This window comes from Bidens hawaiensis, unplaced genomic scaffold (genome assembly GCF_021521415.1).
Source record: "Bidens hawaiensis isolate Kalapana, Puna unplaced genomic scaffold, B.hawaiensis_p1.1 tig00017140_1, whole genome shotgun sequence".
NCBI lineage: Eukaryota > Viridiplantae > Streptophyta > Magnoliopsida > Asterales > Asteraceae > Bidens > Bidens hawaiensis.
The window spans coordinates 408623-433851 of record NW_027492587.1 but is presented as its reverse complement, the minus strand read 5'-3'; the positions used below and the strand labels follow the sequence as shown (position 1 = coordinate 433851).

At 36.2% G+C, this 25229-nt stretch overlaps 2 protein-coding genes across 2 annotated transcripts; both read right to left on the bottom strand.

Moving 5' to 3' along the window:
- Nucleotides 1–9153: 9153 nt before the first annotated feature.
- On the bottom strand, nucleotides 9154–10089 carry LOC143553059 (uncharacterized). Its single transcript, XM_077043122.1, has one exon. The coding sequence runs from the start codon at nucleotides 10087–10089 to the stop codon at nucleotides 9154–9156; it is 936 nt and encodes a 311-aa protein (XP_076899237.1).
- Nucleotides 10090–16095: 6006 nt separating this feature from the next.
- On the bottom strand, nucleotides 16096–19001 carry LOC143553073 (beta-glucosidase 18-like). Its single transcript, XM_077043136.1, has 12 exons — nucleotides 18691–19001; nucleotides 18555–18621; nucleotides 18407–18471; nucleotides 18245–18320; nucleotides 18089–18163; nucleotides 17920–18007; nucleotides 17591–17843; nucleotides 17392–17507; nucleotides 17061–17313; nucleotides 16877–16979; nucleotides 16690–16798; nucleotides 16096–16459 (listed from the first exon to the last, which is right to left on the bottom strand). Exons 1-12 carry the CDS (start codon nucleotides 18859–18861, stop codon nucleotides 16237–16239), a joined length of 1599 nt encoding a protein of 532 aa, XP_076899251.1. The 5' UTR covers nucleotides 18862–19001; the 3' UTR covers nucleotides 16096–16236.
- Between the last annotated feature and the right edge of the window lie 6228 nt (nucleotides 19002–25229).

Sequence of the window (25229 nt, the reverse complement as noted above, 5' to 3'; positions counted from 1 at the left end):
GATATAAGCAACATAATGCCGCTCAATCCATCACTTACATATAGATTCTATCATTTTTTTATATTTATCCTTTCAATATTTTACGATTTTATTTTTTCTTATATAAGATACGATGAAGATTTGATGCGTACGTGATACATTATTATATATTGCCTCTTAAAATTGCTTACATGATAGCAATCAGTGAAATAAAATATTGAGAGTAGAGCTCAAAGATTTAATTAATAAAAAGAAAAAAGAAGCTATTGGATTGCAAAATAAAGTAGCCCGCTTCTCACTACTTAATAAGGCAATTTCTCGCGTTCGCTAAGAGCATTCACTGTTGGAGTTAATTCCCGAACCGAGCTATAATATATATAGAAAAGTGAACTGGTTGCTTGAAGCGGACCGAAGTTATACCGATCGTATAGACTTCCCGAGATGATACTAATACTAGCTCCAAGATCCAAAAGTGCTCGTGTCATTTTAAAATCACCCACTTGAATGGGTATAATGGGCGTTCCCGGATCTTAAAGCTTGGATGGAAGAACACCCGAAATGATTACACTCACATTATCGGTAAAATCAATCTGTTTAGGAATCTTATGACTCCTCTTTTGTGTGCACAATTCTTTCAACTACTTCGCATAGGCGGGAATCTGTTTTATGGCATCTAGAAGGGGAATATTATTTTTAGCTTGTTTAAACGTTTCCCACATTTCTTCTTGTTGTGGGTCTCTTTTGCCATCTTCGCTTTAGATGGCGCCAACAATGCATCGGGATAGGGGACGGTTTTCACCTTTCCCTTGTCCTTAGGATTGTTGGTGTCATCTATCGGGACCGGTTTATTAATATTATTTTCACTTTTGTTAGGTTCAGTTAAATTAACTGGTTCCGGCTCGTCATCACTAACGAGAGTTTCATCAATTTCTTCCACCACCCCATCAACCAATGGTAGTGGAACCCCAATTTTAATATCATATTTTTTTCCATTTCTTAAAATACTTACCTTGTTAACGTGCTTATTCGAACTCGAGCTATAGTGGTTCGGGTTGACTGTAGTATCACTCGGGTGTTGACTTACACTCTTTTGCAACTTTGCCATATCCGCTGTGAGCTGACCAATCTGTTTTGACATTGCCACCACCGATTTATCCCGTAACTCAAACTGTTTCTTAGTGTCAATCTGATTATCCGTCACGATCTTCAGCAACGCATCCAACTTCGAGTGCACATACTCGTCTGAAGTTCCCGAGGACCCCTTCTGCTGGCCGGTCCTGATTCTGATTACCCGATGAATTACTACCTCGGTTACCGTCACATGTTATGTAACATCGTGAAAGTTTCGGGTTTAAAATACCAAGTTTGGAAGTCCATGGACCAAAAATGACAAATCCTAAAATCTAGGGTTTAAAATGAAAAATCTGGTTTCCTGACCCATCGCGATACGCGATGGATCAGAAGGGAAACCCATCGCGTATCGCGATAAGTTGTCTGACAAGCAAGGCACGTGGCCTGCCACGTGTCCACACGTGGCACAACGCCCGCCATGTGTCACAACGTGGCATCACGTCTGCCACGTGGCAAGCCTACTAGGCAGCGCATCACCCTACGTCGCGATACTTAATGGACCATCAGGTATCGCGATGGGTCCTGGAAAATGTCTATAAATAAAAATATTGTAAAAGTATGTTTACAAGGCCGAGTACTCTTCGAGTACTCGCTACAAGGTATGGTGCCGAGGGGAGTTTCTTTAACTCCGCCTAGTTACTAAAATTGTTCAAAGTCGGTCAACGTCAGGCAAAAATACATCTAGTCTGTTAACTTGGGTCTATTTTGACTTAAAAATACAACATAATTCGTATTTCTATAATATTAAAGAACGAATATCATTTTTTTAATTAATGATTAACATTTTTTAGAATAATTTTGTATTTAAAAATGTATTTCTCTTATTTATATTGATATTTACTTATTTTGTTATAAATATTAGTAAATTTATGATTTTTGAAATATATATATTACCGAAAAAATTAATTTTATTTATATTTATCATGTCCGAGTACTCCCCGAGTACTCCCTCCAGGGGGGTTGCCCGTATAGGGACCACCTAACGACTTTTGCAACATTGATAAATAGCAACCTCCGGATTTCTCATTTCTCACACCAAAATCCATAGCTCATTCTCTCTCTAACATTTCTCTAAAGCCCTCGTAAAGCGTGCCTTCGACCACCTCGATTTCCGTGCCCGATTTCTCGTAATTCGTGCCACTAAACCAACGACATCCTGACGTTCCAACGACGTTATCTTAAAGAAGGTGTTGCCAAGAGACATTCCGACAACTCACCTCGTAAAGCGTGCCGACTTGTGGAGAAGTATTGGTGTGCCTCATTTTGCGTGCAAGGAAAGGTGTTGATCAAGAAGATAAAGAAAACGAAGCGGCGTCGAAGTGCTGCTCGATTGTGTAGGGATTCTATAAGACAACGAAGGTAGGCATAATGCCCAAATAAAATAATAATAAAATAATAAATGCTTAAAACCCTAAAGTCGAGGATATACTCGATACCTCGACAAATAAAAGAAAACATAACAAAGAAAAGAAAAGAAAGGAATATGAATATGATTATTATCTAATTCTTTGTTATAAAATATTATTTAAGTTATTATGATTATTTCTTAAATAATAAAGAAAAGAAAAGTATACGTTTCTTAGAGAAGAAGAAACGTAGGGTTTTAAAGAAAGGTAAAATAAGATTAACTAAAGGTTTATCTCATAAAAGAAAAGAAAAGAAAATAAGTTAAAAAGAAAGAGTTTTAACTTATAAAAAAAGAAAGAAAGAATACTTTTTAACTAAAGGTTTTAAAGTAAAGAAAAAAGATTTTGAACTAAAGGTTCATAAAAGAAAATATAATCGAGGTAACGATTATAAAAAGAGACTAGAGGTCTTAAGTCGGATTGTCTATCCGACTAACAAAAAGTTATACTCGTACTATAGGTGCGAGATAGCAAGAAAATGGAAACACCCTCGGACAGTGTAGTGAAGTTGATCCAAAAGAAAAAGGTGAATACGTCCCAACTTTATAAACTTGTTTAAATCGAGTCAAAAGAATTAAATGAAAATAGTTACATGGGACTACGTGTCTCTAAAATGTTATAAACAAAAGTAAGTGCTAGCCCTTAGGTTGTCGTGTACGTTTGTTTGGATCCTTACATATGTGGTAAAAGGTCAGTGGGCACACTGCACCACACTTTGTCATGACCTCTGCCACGATGGGCCGGAACCAAGTTACGTCTGAGTGAGACTGACCATGTGTATACGTATGGTACCTAAGTAATGTCGAACGCTGCGGTGTTTGCTGGGGTGTCTTATGTAGAGACTTGAGTTTATAATTGTGTTTGCTTTTAAAGCTTGATTATTCCTAAGCCACGATGGGCCGGACCCAAGTTATGTCTCGAGGGGTAATCAAGTAAAAGGAAATATTTTAGCGTCATCATATTCACCAGCATATGTTGCTGACGTATTTTTAAACATTTTGCAGGTATTCAAGAATAGGGCTTGGAAGCTTGAAGTGCTCAAGATATCCGATGGCTCGTATTGTTTTGTTAAACTTTAATTATAAATGGTGGTTTTGTAAATAATAAGTAATCTTACTCAAACACTAAACGGGAACTTTTAATCCCGTCTTTTGTTAATGTAAATATTATATTTTAAATCCACATAAATATAAGACTTCTGCTTTTAATACGTAACTCTGATTTTATTACAAGTGTGGTACCAACAAATGTGTCGCATGCCTCGGTCGTGGTCTGGGGTGTGACATGTTAGACCCCCAATTCTGATTATACGAACCCTGCTGCTGATAACCGCGTTGGCGGTAATTTCCATGTTGTCTGTTCTGCTTCGATCCTTGAAAGTTCAGGTTTGACTGGGTAGCCGCGTTCCTATATCGAAAGTTCGGGTGATTCCTAAGACTAGGATGATAAGTGTTTGAATTAAACCCTTGGCCCTTGGACTCCCCATAAGCATAATTAACCTCCTTGGGATCCTCATCATCAACATAAAATTCGAGACAATTATCTGCCTTGTGCCCGAGCTCACCGCATTCTTCACACACCGGAAATTTAACCCTGACTTCACCAACCTCTTTCTTTTACCCTATTATGTACTCAGCGAGTTCACGTTCCAACTCAGCTATCCGTTTAGACTCACTCGTGACTGACTTTACTGACCTGGAAGTAGTCTGGTGTCTTCTTCTTTCTATTGCTGCTTCTGACTTAGAGTCTTCACATATAAACTCTAGAAAATCCCAGCTATCTTCCTAAGGTTAGTTTAACAGCTGACCATTACATGAAGCTTTTAAGTGTTTTCTATCTTCGTAAGTCAACCCGTCAACAAAGCACTTCACCAATTCCCACAACTCAATCTGATGGTGTGGGCATTTTTTAATCATCTCTTTGAATCTGGTGAATGCCTCGTGAAACATTTCTCCCAGTAATTGTGAAAAATGGCGAATCTCCATTTGGGCCTCATTTGTCTTCGACTATGAATATTATTCATTAAGAAACACCTGCTGCATCTCGGCCAAATTATCAATACAGTGCATCAGTAGTGAGTTAAACTAGTGTTTTGCTTTATCTTTCAATGAAAACTGGAATAACCACAACCGAATCTCGTCCTGGACAAACGTACCATCTCCAATGGACCCACAAATAGCTGAAAAGTCAGACAAGTGTGAATATGGGTCTTTTGAGGCAATCCCGTGAAAATGAGGTACGGTGTTGATGTACGATGGACGGAATTTAAAAGTCTGTTGCCCCTGTACACGAACTTGCGGGACAACAGGTGATGCACCGTCTGAACCGACGGTTAACACCCTTCTGAACCGGGGCTACATAAACCCCCCCGAGATTTACTAGACCTCCTCTGTTAACCTAAATACCCTGACCACTATCAACTCTTTCTACTCTGTTAACCATGTTTCTCCCAATACCATTTCTCCTTGTTTTTATTAACAAACTCACCCGTCTCTGGTTCATCGGTTCTTCCACCACTTCATCCCAATTTTCATTACCCTCGATTATTGGCTCAAATCCATCGTTGTCTCTTCCTTTCCAGTTTGCCAAGTAATTACCTTCTATATAGTGACCCCCATCATTCCATTCCCCATCTTTTTCATCCTCTGTAGGGATACTGACATAATCCTCATCATGATTAATCTGAATGATGGGTGTCAAATCCAACAAATAAAATAAACCAACTTAACACACACGTCGTTCGGTATGCTTAATTATATTGTTTAATTCTATAATGATTTTGAGTTCATAGACAAACACAAAATATTATTTGTTCCTTTTACCAAAACTTAAAAACTGATTAGGGTTTTAAATATTGATGAACTTTATTAGAAAAATTAATAAGGTGATCAAATTTATTAACAATATAAAATATACCGGAATGGAACCGGGTTTAAGCACAAGAATTAAACAAACAAACCATTCAAATAAGCGAATCACATAATCGTTTCACATAAGTTTCGAATCAAATTAAACCCTAGTGTCGAAATTAAAATTGATTTAGCCGAACATGATGGCCAAACCAATCAAATTAAATATGAAAGAAAACATAAAAATAAAAGCTCACAAAACAAAAGCCAAATATTGTTCTTGCTTTCCTGCTTTTTGTTTCCAAGTCCAGATCACCATAAGAAAAGAAAAGGATCCCCTCCCCAAAATAAAATGCCTCCCCTTTTAAGCCTTAATGCCATCGTGATCTTTATCCTTTGGCCCAAATCCATTTAAAATTCAAATGTTTCTTCCATATCCCAATTAAGTGTCTTGTTTTAAAAAGATCACATGGGAAATTATGAGATATATTTGAAGTTCACATATATATATTTTTCTTCAATATATGACTCTTAACTTCAAGCTTCAACAGCTCATGGATGTGGTCCAACAATAATCGACTTTTAATAATTCCTTCCAACGTCCATCATCATCTCATGTGACCGCTCCGCACCTACAAAAACATTAAAAACAATACAAAGTAGATTCCGCTCCACCAAAACAAATGTTTCACAAAATAATGTATATATGTATGATAAATGCATTATATATGGCTAAATTGGGTGTTTAAAGTGTTATAAAACATGCCAAAAAATGCAACTAACAAATCTCCCCAAACTTAAACCTTTCCTTGCCCTCAAGGAAGTCAAAAATAGTATAAACCAAGAATTAAAAATCTAGGGGAAATTTCTACTTTATTTTATTTTTTTAATTTTTTTAAACTTATTTTTTTATTGTTTTTTTAACTCGTTTGGTACCGGAAATATTTGTAATGAGATCATAACTAACATGTCATTTTTCATTCATTTGAACCCGGGAAGTACCGACACATGTAACTACGATTCTTAATATTATGTGTCCCTGAAAAAGTCTGATGCAGTTGGATCAGAATCGGAAAATTCAGTCTTAAAAACATATAGGTTAATTTTTAAAGCTTAGAAAAACGCAAAAACCGCGATCACCGATATTGTTGTCCACTTAAACCCATGCCTTAATCTTTACCGGGACAAATATGATCTGACATTAACATTACTCAGTGGTTTACACAATTAAGACCCGCTTATTTTCAGCTTTTACCGGACCAGACCACCCCAAGTTGACTTAAACCTCAAAATTAGCAAATTTAAAACTTTCGTTGCTCTATTTTTTAATGAACAGTTAAGACGATCAAGGGTATTGTTTATCCACCTAAGCTTAAGCATCAAATTCTACCAAGCAGCCATTAAATATGATTAAGGTTCAATTAATTAAAAGCTAGTGTTCCCCACAACATGACATACCCCCGTTATCAAGCAATACACCGAACCATTACCATAGGTGAGTATGCAAAATTTCATCTGTATGGCTTATATGTGGCGTGTCCCTTGTGGTCCGTTTCTTAATGGTAATGAGACGCGAGCAAGGGGACCCCACATGGCTAACAACGTGGATGATCAAGTATGTAATGTGTTTGTACTTTGTACTTTTTGTGATCATGTTTAAAGACTTATATCAGAAAACTGCGGGTTTGCTCTTTTTTAGCTTTATTTTAAATATTCACAACCCCACTTAGGAATTGTGAATACCCAGATGAATAGTTGGCATACAGACCCATAGTCTCCAGACCCGGGGCATCCCATCAATACAAGATTTAAGGTTATAAAACCATACCCCAATGATGTGTAAAACACTAAATCTAAGCAGTTATATCACAGGCTACACGGCATACTCTAACGTTAAACCTACCCAAGCATCATATGATAACGTATTCAAATTTTAAAACTTAATAATATTTTCACTTTTCATACCAAGAATTGAGGCTTCAGTATGGCCTGACCTTTCATTGCTTATCTTCCACGGACAAAACGCTTTACCCACAAGAGATTTCCGACCCATTTTATCAAATTGTCCTTTCATTTTCAAGGCTGAGCCTATCGGCACATCCCAAGTTAAGTGCGTTTTCTTTTATTTCTCTCATATTAGTAATTTGAAAAACCAATTTCCAATAAATATCATCATCTCCCACTTTAACGCAAAAAAACTATATTCAAGGAACATTTTTAAAACATTTTTCATTTTTTTTTCACATATGGTACTAATGCAAATTATATACAACTTTAAATGCAATGCATGAAACGAAAATACCTTTTTAATCTCCCCAAGCTTAAAATTCGGCTTCGTCCTCGAGGCTTGAAGTGAGGCGTGAAACGTAACTACCGAGGTGGAAGGAGCGGTCCGGCTTGAAGATTCATACGAACGAATAGCCGGTGGTAGCGAAACGGTTCAAACCAATCCTTCGTCTCTACCCATGCTTCCACAATTTATCCAACAATAGTCACTTGGTCTCTAACCAAAATCATCAGATTACCCAGCTTCGGACATATAGACTGCAAACTCAACCAACAAACTTGATGCATATAGATTTTAATTTAGTTGACTTTGACTTGAATTTAACCAACAATTTCATAATTAACTTCTTAGCAAACTGGTTAAAAACAAATAGTGACAGATAGGTTGGTTCTCAAATTAATCTTCAATCCTTAGGCAGGGGTGAAGGCGTTGACATAAGGTTGGTCGGGGGTAACGCGGACGGGTGAGGGAGATGGAAACATACCTGATGGCGGCGATGGTCGGCGATAACAATGAGAGCAGCGGTACAAGGTAGCGGGAAACGGTGACGGGAAAGTGGTGGGTGATTGAGGGTTGTGAGGGTGGTTAGGATGGATGTCAGCGGAGACAAAGGCGGCGGAACTGGTGAGGCTCATCGGTGGTGGTGTGTTGAGTGGTCGCGACAGCGAAGGAGGCACGCTGGTGGTGGTGAAGGTCGGTCGCGGCGGTGGTTGAAGATGTATGGAGGTGGCTATGTGTTTGGGATGATGAAGGTCTAATGGTTTGATTGGGTTGCAAAATATTGTTTAATTTAGTTTTCTCCTTTTCTTTTTGCTTTTTTTTTAGACCTGGACACATGGTTTTTAAGTTTTTCCACAGAACCTTTACCCGGCCGGGTGATATTTTGACACGCCCGTGTCAAAAGTTTTAATCATTTACTAAAAATTGAACACGACTGGGTCACTTTTGTAAAGAATTTTAACACGGCCGGGTCAACGTTCTGACCAAAACTACTTTCACACGACCTGGTTGAATTTTTTTTACTTTTTTTTTTAAATAAAACAAAAGAAAAAAATACGACGAAGCCACGGGTTGCCTCCCGCGAAGCGCCTTTCTTTATTGTCTTTGGCTAGACTTATTCTCTCGTTAAACTTCATTCAACCGGGTGCCACCATAAACGGAAGAATCCTTCGGGCAATATTCGGTGACTTTAATTTTCGTGCTTTTGGCCTTTCTTTCTTCCGTTTATCAATCTCCGGCAGTTCCTCCCCAAGCTTGAACTTTTCAATATGCTCATTTGATGAAACTCCATCTGTACTTCTGTTTAAAACAAAGACTGAAACACCATTGTTAGACAACTCAACACATTTATCAATTAGTGGTTCAACGACATCTATATAATTCAAAGATAAGACATCACTCGGGTAACGTATAGCATCATCTATATTAAAATTTATAACATCCCCGTCAAATTCCATTGAAAGAGCGCCATTATAAACGTCGATTTTAGTTCTCGAAGTTTTTAAAAATGGTCTCCCAAGTAAAATCGAACTGGAATTTGGTGTGTCATCATCTTCCATGTCAACACATAAAAATCAGCTGGAAATACTAGTTCATTCACTTGGACCAACACATCCTCTAATACACCTTTTGGGTATACTACGGATCGATTGGCCAATTGAATGGTCACCCCGGTCCTCTTTAACAGTCCAACATTAAGTGTTTTGAAAATTGAGTATGGTAGGACGTTAATAGAGGCTCCAAGGTCCAGCATAGCTCGAGGCAAAGTAATATTCCCCAATTTACAAGGAACGATGAAAACACCTGGATCCTTGCACTTTGGGGGTAATCTCTTTTGTAACACTGCTGAAATATTTTCACTTACCTTGACTGTTTCAGTACCTTTGAGCTTTTTCTTTGATGTGCATAATTGTTTTAGGAACTTTGCATACCGTGGAACTTGTTTAATGGCATCAAGGAGTGTAATGTTTACCTCTACCTTCCGGAACGTCTCCATGATTTTTTGTTCTTCCCGTTCTTTCCTTGTGCCTTGAAGTCTTTCAGGGAATGGAGGTGGAGGATAAAATTTTGCTTCACTTTTAACCGGCTTTGACGCTTCATCCTTTTTATTAACCTTCTCTTCTATAACAACTTCTTCCTCACCACTTTTCAATTCTTCCTCCCCGCTTTTCAAGATAATGGCACAAACATTGTGTTTTGGGTTTTTCTCGGTTTGTGGGGGTAATTTACCTTGAGATTCTATCTTGCTCACCGAGCTAGAAAGCTGAGCCCTTTGTTGTTCCAAGTTTTTGATGCTAGCTTCAGTCTTTTGCTGGAAAGTGTGAGTGCTTGTGGCTAGACTTTTCACGATATCTTCTAAAGACATACCTGAGCTACTCGCTTGTTGTTGTACGGGTGATAGTTGTTGAGGTTGGAAGTTAGGTTGTTGAATAGGCATTTGGAATGGAGGTTGTGACTGATATTGTGGAGGTCTTTACAAGTAGCTCATATTAGAAGGATTTCCCCAATTCTGATTACCTCGAGGCTGCTCATATTGTCTTGAATTTTGTCCTGAGTAGCCTCCCATTGCTTGTACTTGTTCAACATCTTCTTGTAGTGTGGGGCACATATCAGTAGGATGCCCAGATTGTAGACATATACCACAAGCTCGGGCTTGTGGTTCCGCACCCTTACTTTTTAGTTGCATGACGACTTTGGTTAGTTCAGCAAGTTGAGTTTCAATGCGAGGAGTGTTCACTTCATTTACTCCCCTTGGTGTGTCATCATACCACCCATCTTCTTGTGCCCAATGCCTTGTGTCTTCTGCTATAAATGTGATCAACGCTCTAATTTGAGTTGGTGTTTTATCGAGTAGAGCTCCCCCACTAGATGCATTTATCAAGCGTCTCTCCATCGGTGCCAATCCTTCACAAAAGTACTGAAGGAGTTGATGCCCAGATATGCCATGTTGGGGGCACCGTGCACATAATTTATTAAGCCTTTCCCAATACATATGTAAAGCTTCCCTTTTTGCTTGTTTGATCGTGATAATTTCTTTACGTAGGAGGGATGCTTTAACTTCGGGAAAGTACTTGTCTATGAAAAGCCTTGCAAGACCATTCCAAGTAGTTACCGACCCCGCTGGTAGGTAATAGAGCCACTCTCTTTCTGAGTCTTGGAGAGCAAAGGGGAATGCCCTTAGCTTGATTTGGTCTTCAGTAATGTTGTGTGGCTTCATGCCGGAACACACAACATGGAACTCCTTAAGGAACTTGTGAGGGTCTTCATTTTCTAAACCTCGGAAGGAGGGTAACAAGTTAATGAGGCCGGATTTCAGCTCAAAGTTCTCCATAGCTGGGTAGTTGATGCAAAGTGGTTGTTGGGTGACATCATGGGTTCCCCATTGTCTAAGTGTTTGTTCAGCTGCCATGGTGGTGGTTTCAGTAGGTGAGTTTGGTTCTTGGGTAGGTGATTGTGGTGGAGTTATTTGTAGTGATTCGGTGTTTGAGGAGCTCGGTAACTTCTTTCGGAGTTTTGCTTGCTTTCTTAGTTTCTTTGATGTTTTCTCAATTTCCGGGTCAATCTCAAGTGGTGTACCTGAACGAAAAGATCCGGGCGTACCTGAATGAAAAAATCTTGGCATAAAACGGTTAAAATAGCCGTATCCCCGGCAACGGCGCCAATTTGATGGGTGTCGAATCCAACAAATAAAATAAACCAACTTAACACACTAAAAATAGTATGAGCGAAAGTAAGGTTCGTGTCCTCAGGGATACAGAGTAACTAAATTATACCAAATATATTTCAAGGTCCATACACGATTCTTTTAAAAGGGGGGGTTTTGATTTAAACTTGAATTGATGAAACAAAATATTATAAAAATGTGAATTCAGATATATAAAAACTAATTCCAACACTAAGGCAATTACTTGATTCAATTCTAGCTTATGATCATTAACAATTATGGTGCAATGATTCTTTTGTTTAAACAGTTAGTATCAATACTAGACGTCACGCCGTTCGGACATCCACTCTATCTAATGTCTAACCACACGCCGTTCGGTGATTAGAGCCAACCCCGCTACTCCAATCTCACGCCGTTCGGATCTTGGTGTGCGGGTTGCGTGATAGAAGTATCGATTACAATCAAACACACACGCCGTTCGGTATGCTTAATTATATTGTTTAATTCTATAATGATTTTGAGTTCATAGACAAACACAAAATATTATTTGTTCCTTTTACCAAAACTTAAAAGCTGATTAGGGTTTTAAATATTGATGAACTTTATTAGAAAAATTAATAAGGTGATCAAATTTATTAACAATCTAAAATATACCGGAATGGAACCGGGTTTAAGCACAAGAATTAAACAAACAAACCATTCAAATAAGCGAATCACATAATCGTTTCACATAAGTTTCGAATCAAATTAAACCCTAGTGTCGAAATTAAAATTGATTTAGCCGAACATGATGGCCAAACCAATCAAATCAAATATGAAAGAAAACATAAAAATAAAAGCTCACAAAACAAAAGCCAAATATTGTTCTTGCTTTCCTGCCTTTTGTTTCCACGTCCAGATCACCAGAAGAAAAGAAAAGGATCCCCTCCCCAAAATAAAATGCCTCCCCTTTTAAGCCTTAATGCCATCGTGATCTTTATTCTTTGGCCCAACTCCATTTAAAATTCAAATGTTTCTTCATATATCCCAATTAAGTGTCTTGTTTTAAAAAGATCACATGGGAAATTATGAGATATCTTTGAAGTTCATATATATATATTTTTCTTCAATATATGACTCTTAACTTCAAGCTTCAACAGCTCATGGATGTGGTCCAACAATAATCGACTTTTAATAATTCCTTCCAACGTCCATCGTCATCTCATGTGACCGCTCCGCACCTACAAAAACATTAAAAACAATCCAAAGTAGATTCCGCTCCACCAAAACAAATATTTAGTTACCAATTTTGTTTTATCATGTTATACTCATGATGAAATTGATTCCATTTCTTAAAGTGCAAGTCCAGTTCACAAAATAATGTATATATGTATGATAAATGCATTATATATGGCTAAATTGGGTGTTTAAAGTGTTATAAAACATGCCAAAAAATGCAACTAACACTGAACTCTGCGTCTCGAGGTGGCCTGATCAATGTTTTGGTTTCGATTTCTAGATAAGTGAGCTGAGTTGTTAGGATTTGGTTGTTGGTTGGAATTTATTGGTGGAAGTTGGTCATTTTCGGGTTGGTAGTCATTAGCTGGGTTGTAAACATTATTTTCTGGTAGTGGGTTTGGTTCTTGGTTATGGTTCTAGTTTTGATTCTTGTTCTAGTTATGGTTTTGATTCTGGTTATGAGGTTGGCCTTCCATTTCTGACCCTCTGTTCTGAGCTCGGTTCTGTCGGGCTAATCTCTCAATCTCGGGCTCGAAAATAAGTGATGACAGCCTGCTCGAGTGACGGGTGTGCATAAACTTGTTTCCTGCACAAACAACACACCCCGCGTAAAATGAAAAATACAATTTAAATTAAAACAAAAAACAAAATAAAACTAAACTTAAAACTAAAATAAATAAGAAAATCAAATAACACGAAAAACACTAAGCGCACTAACTCCCCGGCAACGGCGCCATTTTGAAGCTATACCATCGCTATCTAGTCAAAAACAATTAAAACAAGTTCCTAATCACCTAAGCAAGCTAGGGTAAGTAGGATGTCGAACCACGAGGAGTATGTGGTCAATGTAACGTGTAACCACTTTATGATATTATGAAGTATTAAAGTGTAGTGCTGATCACACAAGCAAATAGTTTGGTTTTTAATAATGATTAAGCAATTTAACAAATTCAAGAAATTAACAATATAAAATCACACCGGAGTTCAAGAATGCAAACAAACAGTAATCTCATACAACCTAACAGATTAACTATTATTGATTAACATAGACTGATTAACGAGCTAAACCTTAGGCATCAACAATCGCTAACACACGGCACTTGTTATCAAACAGTCCCTGCCAGTATGACTCAACTAAGAACAATTGTATGCTTCTTTGTATTCAACTAATCAAAACAATCTTACAAGCAATTATTATAGCAAAATGACAAACTAATAATTCTGATCAACGTAAACCTAAATCGACTGAATGCACAACAATACTAAACATCAATAATCATAGATTAATCAACAATAATTACAAAGTGTATGATTTTAATACATGAGAAGACTAAAAATAATACAAACTTTACATCTCGGGTATGATTCGAAAGGATTAGCTGAACCTCGACATCACGAAATCTTCAATTCGAATGATATGGAACATGTATGTGATCTCGGTATGGATCGATATGATGGATTTGCCCTCTCTTTGCTCTAGAAACTGCCTTGAATGAGTTAGATCAAAATAGGGTCGTCCGAAGGATATTATATCAAAAACCCTAACTTTCCCTTCTTCGCCACCCATTGCGGTACTCGATGGGATCTTCGGGGGTCTCTTCACCAACAACAAATGATATTTTGCATTGTTTTGCGTGTTGGACGTCCCGGGTCTTCATCCCGTGCCTCGACAGATCCAAATTAACTAACTGTTTTATCACATGTGACCTGAAATGCAGTAAACAGGTATGAAGTATCGAAATTCACACAATAAACTATTAAAACTAGCAAATAAACGAACTTAAATATATACAAATTAACCAACCATCACGCGTTGCAACAATGAACCAACTAGAATTATGTTCGTATAGACGGTATCGACACTAAATCATAAACATAAATTTTTAAGTCCCAAAAAATAATATAAAAGATATTTATAACAAAAACAAGCGTTACCGTAGCCGAACCACATTCCAACGCACTGCGAACCGGTACGAATTCAATCAGTATCAACAATATCGGCATATAATCGTAAACATAATTTGGCACGCATAAAGTTTTAACATATTAAAATGAAAAAAATTGGAACATAACCGTGAACATATATTAGTACGCACAAAATAACATAAAAATAAAAAACGAAAAATCAAAACAAAACTAAAAAGTAAATCTGATAGTTGTTTGTACTTGATTAGGAACAAATATACTGTTAAAATATTTCAACAAAATAACCTGCACTTAAATATTAAAGTTTAACTTATATCACATATTTACTAAGTATATTGTTAGGAATTTTTATTATTGCCTCTAAAGTTTAATTTCTTTCCCACTTTTGCCACAACAAACAATCTATTTCTATATATAAGTAGGGGTGAAATCCGATACAAATAAAATTAATATACTAATAACTAGAATAATTACAGTTTTGAACTATAGTAATTATGTTATAAAATATAAAATAGTGTATTTTAATTACCATAGTCCAAAAGTTATAGACTTATGGTGAAATAATAATTATTTTAGTATTAACATAATTACTATAGTTTGTACATTTCTCATGATAAAAGTCATTTGTATTTAATTCAAACCTTAAATAAGCGATCATCCACTACAGTTTGTCACAATTTTGTAAGCTAAACCTAGTTTTACTCGCTTCTCTTATTTCGCCCTTTGTCTGTTCGAAATACACACACAACTTTCAAAATTAAATAAAATTTTCTTATTTAATATTTTCATCATTCTACCCGTGTAATACAATTTGGGGGCATTCCAAGAGTATTTTATCTATATTTTCACTAATTTATGCACACGGGTTACTAAAGCGAATGCGGGTACAGTAACAAACTGAACCGATACCAACTAGTTCCCGCGACAACATGTGGGCTGATTGCAACTAGTTAAAGTAAAAATTACACCACGCTAGACCGGGAAGCTATAAGACTTCGTTGCGATAAAGACGAAGCATGATAACTGAGGATACCTAAGAAAGTGGTCAAAACGTACGATATAGACAACGCGCGTGCAACTGTCATTTTCAGCCCGACAAGCAAACTCAACAAATTACCCATATCGAAATGAAGGAAGAAAACAAGAAGCTAACAAGCGAAAGCCCGTTGCAGAAACATGAATAACGAAAGGCATGGGTCTGCCTTGGGTAAGAGTAAAGGTACTAAGAACACTATAAACACACCTTCAAACCAACTCACCAGGGGCATTCCATTTGTAATGCATCTCATCCTCTCTGCATGGAGAACCATCTTTGCCTCAGAGGTTTAGATATATAGACCTAGGATTCCTCTCCAGTCCGCTTGTATACGTTTAGCTAATGAAGCAACTCTTAATTGCTGAAACATCCTAACACTCTACTTCTCATTGTCTACACTCACATGCTATGTTAATAAGCCTTGTTACTGACGAATTGATGGCCGGCCTGATATTTTTTTTATTAATAGTGCATTACAGAATTAAAAAGTCAAATAATTTAATGTAGGAAAGGATACTAAAGATACATGTAATAGCTTTCATCTGGCTACTAACGGTATAGGAGGATTTCCAGCTCAATGTTTGGGATTATGGAGCTTGGATAATGGTAAGTAATAGTAATCGAAAACACTTTATAAACCATCGGGCTGAATAAATTCAACCTTTAGTTCATATGATTGATATCTTACATTGTGTTTATTGTTCTCATACTTTTGTTACATTAACCACAAGTAGGCTATTTCAGTAAGAGATAAGTAGTGATTGGCGAGTTCTGATTGCTGAAGGATCAACCAGGCTGTTGTTTTTCAAGAATTCTTGGTACCATTTTGCTGACAATTTGGGTATCCTTTCAAATGTTTTGCTGTCTACATAGTGTAACCCATATCTAGCATTGTAACCAAGAGTCCATTCGTAGCTGTCCATCAATGACCATACAAAGTACCCACGAACATCGGCTCCATTCCTGTTATTCAAAGTTAAATTCAATCCCCTTTTGACTTTCATGCTTAATGTCATGCATGTACTGAAATCACACTAAACTGTTTTGAGACTAAAGGGCATGAACTTCGTATGTTGTTTTCTAAATAAAGTCAACCCAATTGAAGGTTAATTCGTGCCGACTTTATAGCTTAACCTCAATTTCCACGACAAAAAATGTTTAGTTGACTTAAAGTCAACGCATTCCAAACTCACCTTATGGCGTCAGCTAAAGAGGCAAGATATTCCTGATGGAATTCAATTCGCTTGAAATCGTTCACAATATCTTCAACGTTTACATCCTGCACATTTGGTGATGAATAACCTGAAACAAAAACACGAAAATCATTAATTTAGTATTATGAATAACACACTAACACATGTTGATTATGATAAAACTAACCATTTTCAGTGATAAACATGGGCGTGTTATTGTACCTAGTTTTCATATAATTAACAATCTCTTCCATGCCTCTAGGAACCACAAAAAGTCTATCTATTGATGTCTGTGAAATGCAAAATCATTCAATTTTATACTAATTTTGTACAATTAATTCATAAGAATTGCAAAATAATCAGTATCGTACACGATCACCGATCGGCACACCATTGTGTTCTCCAGTAATTTCCACAAAACCCTTGATTGCACGATTAGCAGTGCCTGTGCAGCTAGAATTAGCACAATCTTTAGCATATAAAGCCGAATAATGATTGATCCCAATGAAATCAATACTGTTCTTCATGAATTCCTTTTCCTCTTGGGAGAATGTTGGTAATTCGTTTCCATGATATTCACGCATTTCTTGAGGGTAGTCGCCAAATATAGGAGGATCTACCGCCCTGTTTGGATTAACATGTTGAAACTTTTTCATTCTTTTTGTTAAAAAATATATATTTAGGCATGGTTTAGAATACTACCAACCAACATAGAAGAGCATGGCTCTTCCTGCGGCTTTTTTATCTAAATAACTATCTGTAAGTGGCTCAAACATAAAACAGTTTGAAACTATTCCTATCAATCCACCTTGTGTTGGCTGCGAGAACAAGTATAGAGATTATGATTCTTACTTATAAAAACAATTACTCTATGAAACAAGAAGTGGAAGTTTATTAATGCCTGAAAGTTGTCATGATATAGCTTTGCAGCCTTGCCATGGGCCAATAACATGTTGTGCATAGCGTAAAGAGGCTCAACATCAGAATTGCCTGCTAGACAGTTGCCAAAAGGCTGCGAACAGCGGTTCGGTGGATAAAGCCCTAATTCATAAGCCAACTCTGCAACCAGGTTTGGTTCATTGATAGTGATCCAGTATTTCACCCGGTCTCCAAAACTTTTGAAACAAGTTTCTGCAAAATGTATAAAATCATCCCTGCAAGAAAGGTGTTACTAATAGCCCAACCAGGATATCGGTAGATTTTGAAGGTTATATAGACATTTATACATACTGCATTTGTGGGTCAAGCCAAGAACCATATTTCTCTTCAAGTTCTTGAGGGAAATCCATATGGTAAATTGTCACAAATGGCTCGATTCCTGTACAAAATTTCACCTTATTAAATAAAAATCAGAATAAGTTTTTTTGTATTTCATTTAAAGAAAACAAGTCCTTTTAACCTTTAAGTATAAGATTATCGATGATCTTATTGTAGAACATGACTCCCAGAGGATTAACTTCACCAAATCTTCCCTCTAAAAGAAGTCTTACAAATGTAATATAATTTATAATGTTTATAATTTAAAGAAATGAATTATGATTATTAGAAAGTTTACTTGGTAGAATTCTAGTCCAAGATATCGAAAACCGATATGCTTTTAATCCAAGGGAATGCATCATATCAATGTCTTGCTGTATAAAACCAAGTTCAAATAATTATTAAAAAAAAAAAACTGTTTCTGATCAATAACAATGCAGAGCAAGCATAAGAATGATACCATGAACAGGTGGTAGTGATCATCTGCGACATCTCCATTCTCGCCATCTCCTAATTCTGAACATCCTAATAACAACGGCAGCCGTCTTACCAGCATTCGTTCGATTTACAAATTAATAAAACCAGACAACAATAAACACGACACTAACCTTTCGAATGACAATATTCATCCCAGTTGCTGAGAGACTTTCCATCTTCAAGATATGCGCCTTCAATCTGCAAAACAATTGCATGTTTTTTAGATGAAAATGGATATAAAGCTGAGAAGGAGTCAATTTATAATACTTGATAAGCAGAAGTGGCTGCTCCGAAAAGAAACCCGGGTGGAAAATCGGATCTTTTGATCGGGCCTTGTTGAATTAATCTTGACTCTTGGCCATTGATGGAAGCCTCAACAATCCAAGAACAAGCAAAAAAGACAAAAAGAAGATAAATTGCTACTGAATTTAATCCCATTCCTTAAAACTTGCTCTGTTAGTTTATCTATTTCAAGAGATTTGAATAAAATCCAGGTGAAAATCAGAACTGATATAGGCAACATAATGCCGCTCAATCCATCACTTTCATATGCAATTATTTCTTCTTGTATAAGATACGATTGAAGATTTTATGTATACGTGATACATTATGTATTGCATCTTAAAATCATTGCTAAGATTATAATTCCTCGTGTTTGCTAAGTTAGCCATTGAAAGTCGACTAAAACAATACAAACAAGGTTTTGTTAGGCGATGAGTAGTGGGGCTACAAATATGGGCGATGAGGACAAAGGGGCGATAAGTGGAGGGGCCACATGAAATTGTCGCGGGGTGAAGAGATGATGACGTGGCGATCAATGAGGGTGGGGCGAGAACACCGCCCCTGGGCTACATGTCTCCCCTCTTTTGCCACTGTCATAAAACGCTGCATACGCCCTTTTTGTAGCCCCTCCGTTACACATAGCCTTATGAAAAGAATTGATAATATCTATGTGTAAATGATAAATTTTTATAACTTTTTAAATTTTGACTGAAAAATCTATACATTATAAATAAATAAATAATTGATTGTGGCACATGTCATGAATGCAATTTATTATATTTAGTAACTTATGTGACATGACTACAAATATATTATATTGTTATTTAACAACTTATTTGTAATTTCAATAATATATTATCTTAAATTATCGTTTTCACTTTCTGATTTCTAGATTATCATTATAACTTATATAATTTTTGTTTTATTAATCTATGTAACACAGGAGTTTCTAAGCTAATGTTACATGCATAAGTAAAAGAAAAAATAGTTAACTAATACCGTAAAATATTACTTTACTTTTGTCTTGTTTTGTGTTAGTGAATTTAGCTAATTGTATTTTTCATTTAAGTCACTATGTAAATCATCTTTTGATCTTTTCACATTTATTCTATCACGTCCTCACTTATGAAATCTATTTTTAATGAGTGGCGATAAAAAAAAGAAAAAAGTGGGACCTTTCATAAAAGGTGTGGCGGAGGGATTTCTGCATATGGGAGTATGGGACCTTTAATTAATTTTATTTTTTTGTGTGTTTGTTTCTTTATTGAAAAAGCTATATACTAATTCTTCGTATTTGTTAATAGCCATTGAAAGTTGAACAAAACAATAGAAACAAGGTTTTGTTATGGAGAGAATTGATAATATCTACTTGTAAATGATAAATTTTTACAACATTTCAAATTTTGGCAAAAAATCTATACATTATAAATAAATAAATATCTGATTGTGGCACATCGTGTCACACCCCAACATATGGCGGAAATGTCGGGGCGTGAGCTGATTGTTTACAGCTCTCAAGGTACTATTATGCAATATTTAAAAGTGACAATATCTATTTAATTCGATTAAATGGTTTAAATAATTCAAATACAAAGTATAAAATCTATAATCATACAACAATACAATTTATATCACAAATGATATTGATTTAAAGTTTTCCAACTTAAATTATTCACTAAGTCTTCACCAAATCCTACAACTAGTTCAAACAATAACCTGCATATGCGTATAAAATAAAAAGGTTTGTCAACAACACATGTTGAGTGAGTAAAACACCAGTTTAAGACACAACAATAATAATATATAATAAATAAAGAAGGATGCAAACTGTTTCTGTAAGATAAACAGTTAAGTCATAGCATATACACAATCAATCAAACCATAAAGAAAGGGCTCAACCAATTCCAAATAAGTGGACATTGGTTACCAAGCAAGGACTAAACCGTTGCTATAAAATGGACATTTGTTGCCGAAAATAGTCGTATGATCATACTATAATGAGGAACTTCACCAAAATGCGTTCAAATAAAGCAAGTAAGCAAATAGCAAATTACGCATAAACTGATATATACAAGGATTAAACAGTTGCGGTTTTGAATACTATATAATATATATATATATCAGTGTTGTAAAAGTCGGATTCCAAGGCCTTGGAATCGGCGTTTCCAAGGTCCTCGGACATCAACCTTGCCGCCTTTTCCCAACTCGGACACCATTACTCGCCAAGGTCCAACTCGGTCAAAAGTCGGAGTACTCGGGATTACTTGGCCTCCAAGGTCAACTCGACCAAAAAAATTTATTTTTTTTTTAATTTTTTCTAATTTTTCTAATATTTTTTTATTTTTTTATTTTTAGTAAAAATTAAAAATAATAGCAAAACATGAATTTTTAAATTATGTTTTTTTTTTCATGTGAATTATGCTTATTTTGACATGAATTATGCTTATCTTAAGGTATATATATGTGTGTGTGTGTGTGTGTGTATAATATTCAATAATTATTTTATGTTATATTTATCATGTCCGAGTACAAGCCGAGTACTCCCCGAGTACTCCAAGTACTTCCTACAAGGGGGTCGGCCGCCTAAGAAACGCCTAGCGAATTTTACAACATTGATATATATATATATATATATATATATATATATATATATATATATATATATATTATAAAAGCATAAGTGATTGGCAAAATTAAGAGTGCACTTTCAAGAGTTTTACAACTCATAAAGTATATAGTACAACTTTAAATATGGTAATATAGTCTTTGCAAAATAAAACACGGTTAAACAAATTAGTTTCAAAAGATACTTACAATAATAGTCTTTCAACATTAATCAATTTTTGTAAACTTAATATATTGTTACACATTTACCCCTTATTCTAAACCAACTACCCCCACGATTTTATAACGGCCGTAACTTTTTAACATGCGAATACTTTTTATAAAAAAATATACCATAAAAACGAGCATTTTTTTCTCTTTAATTTGAGTATAGTATTGTTGTACTTTTTTATTTTAAAATGTTAACATATTACGTGATTACTAGTAATGACCAATAATATATCGGGTCAGGTGAGCTCGGGTCATGTGTCAGACTGGATTAGGGACAGAACGAGTCGATACAAAAAAAAAATAATTTTGTTTAAGTAGGGTCGGTACGTGTTTCAGGTTGAAAGTGGTCAAGTCATAACCGGTTCGGGTTTGAACGATGTCATATTGGCACGGAATTCAAATTAAAATAGGTTGGTTTAAGAAATGATTTAATTGAAATTGTTGTATATTTCAATTTTGTTTTTTGATTTTCGGCACTGGTTACGTGCATTCAGGCATTAGTTGCACGGATGACATTGTTTACACGTACCACGACTGATCAACGCGTGTATGGTGCCACAAACGAGCGTAACACAACCAGTTACACGTTCGATTGTGTTTGTGCATGCAACCAGCTGCATCGCGCGGGCACCTGTCCAGTAATATATAGAATATTACTTAGTGATTAAAGAATTTAATAAACTAAACCAAGAGATTTTCCAAAAATATTTGCTTAAATTCGAGTTGGAGGTGGCTCGAACCCGCGCCGCAAGCCACCAGGGTCTTAACACGGACCCTCCTAGCCAACTGGGCTAGGGGGTTGGATGATTATAAGCTTCAACATGTGAAATAAGAATACACAGACTCAAACCCAAATCGCTAAATGAATCCTAGCAAATCAAATCAATCAAACCAGTTAATTACTATTATAATTGTTTTAAGGTTTTGATTATACTAGCTAAACTGATCCAAACGCACCATTTAATTACCTCAATTGCAGTCCCAACAAGGGTGAACAATGATGAACACGTTGCAGCCAGAAACGCTGACGAACAGGGTATTTGCAGAGCGTTAAACTCAAATTAGACTTACGTGGTATTGTTGACGGCGAGGTGAGGATTAGGGCTGTCACTTTTACCCGAAACCCGACCCGAGAAAACAGTTACCCGAACCCGAACTAACCCGCCCCGAAAAACCCGAACCCGAGAAAAGACTAACCTGAAGCCGACCGAAGTAATTCGGGTTGGTTCTTGGTTTTGATTTATAAGTTTTGGGTCAACCCGAATAAACTTTTAGTTTTGAAATTAAATATATATTTAGGTATAATGAGCTTAGTCTTAGCCACTAACGTCATCAGAATTTGGTCCTAATCGATTGTTGTCATTTCAACTATTATTGATCCATTGTTAATTGCTAATTTATGTTTCTAGTTTATTACTAATAGCAACCGTTATCGAACAACTAAATCACACACCCGATAGAAGACGATTATAGTTCGAGTTAGTTTTACTATTCTTTTGAGTTGCTTTATCAAGTTATGCTGATTTATTATTTGATTATTTTCTTACAAGCAAATAATAATATGTTGTTTTAATTCTAGCATTTAATTTTTTTTGTATTTTGGTTTGTTTTCTAGGATACTCGAAACCCGATTAACCCAACCCGAAAAATCCTGAACCCGAATTACCCGAACCTGAAAAACCCGTGAGAGATTCAGGTTGGGTTTCGGGTCAAGATTTAAAACTTTAAAACCCGAAGAACTCGACCCGAAAAACCCGAAACCCGAAAAACGAACCCGAAAAACACCCCGAGTGAGGATAGTCCAGATCAATTTAATTGGATTTTAAAGATTGTTACAATGACTATTGATAAACGGGTTATAGCCGAATTAGTATATCAATCAATTTCGTATAGCCAAGATCTTGATTTCCTAATTAAATAAGTCGGTTAGGCCGATTATAGAAGGGAGAATCATATACACAATCTAATTTTGAATTATCGACGAAATTAGGGAGCAAGATAGCTAAACTGTTTACTAGATACGGGTCAATGGTTAATCGGGTCATTGGGTTAATGAATAATAATATTCAGATTTTTGCAAATAGGACCTTGGATATAGAAATGGAATCAAAATAGGGTTAAATTAGCATGTCTGCGGTCGATTATAGGGCCATTCTTAAGTACCGTTTGATGGTCCCAATGTACCCAGAAGACGAAACATGTCCGATCTGCCGTAAGGCTTGCCTGGATAAATTCGGAGAGCATGCGGTTCATTTCAAGGAGATGCCTGGGTTCAAATACCGACATGATTGGGTGCGGGACGTTCTTTGGGACATCTTAAGGCGAGCTGGGATATCAGCTAAAAAGGAAGCCCCCGTAAACTTCCTTACATGCCCCACGGAAGGGAGATCCACTCTACGACCGGCAGATTTGCTCGTCTTTGGTTGGGCCGGGGGAAAACACGCTTGTGTTGACCTCACAGGGGTATCTCCTTTAGCTGGTTTGAGGGATAATGGGTTTGTAGCTGGGCAAGCAATGAAAAGGGCTGAAACGAAGAAGGTGGAGAAACATGCTAAAGCCTGCGAAGAGAACCAACATGTTTTTGTCCCTCTGGCTTTTGATACCTTTGGCTCCTTGGCACCGGAAGCTATCTGTTTCCTAACCAGGGTCCAACAGGTTGTGCATAGCAATGTGTCGACTCCAAAGGGGCAGGGATATGTCTTTAGCAAGTTAGGGTTTGCAATTCAGAAAGGGGTGGCGGCGCAGCTTGTTGCCCGCCTACCTGCTATGTTGATGTAATATCTATGTTTCTTAATAAATATTAACAGCAGTTATTATATATTAAATAATTATAATAATAAATAATAATATAACAAATGTTAACTCGAATAACGCAATATTTTCTTGAATAAAGATTCTCGAATATAAAAGCGGGTCGGGCCACATATATAATGTTAATTTTAAAAAATCCGAGTTGTTACATATGGCATAAACGTAATTTATTACATCTAGTAACTTATGTGACATAAATGACTACTAATATATTAAATTGTTATTTAACAACTTATTCGTAATTTTAGTAATATATTATCTTAAATTATCGTTTTCATTATTTACTTGTTCTATATTTGTCTATAAATCAATTCAGAACTAGATTCATACATGCTTTCTTATAACCGAGCCATCTATGCTTGCTCATAACCGAGCCTTCTATGTTTGCTCATAACTAAGTCTTCTATGCTTGTTCATGATAACCGAGCCTCCTATACTTGCTCATAACCGAGCCATCTATGCTTGCTCATAACCAAGCCATTTGAAGTCAGAGGGATTTGTCATCCTAACTACTTGTGCATACATAATTTATCACATGCTGATAGTCAGAAAACATACCAATTTCAGTGATAAACATGGGTGTATTATTTTACCCTTTTTTTAAATAAAATTAGCAATCTCTTTCATGCCTCTAGAAAACACAAAAAATCTGCCATTGATGTCCGTTAAATGCAAAATCATTCAACTTTATATTGGATGAAGTAAGAAAAAACAAACATAAGCATCACATGAACTTGCAAAAGAATCAATATCGTACATGATCACCAACTGGCACCCCATTACGCTCTCCAGTAATTTCCACAAAACCCTTAATTGCTCGATTAGCAGTGTCTATGCAGCCAGAATTAGTACAATCTTTAGCATATATAACTGAATAA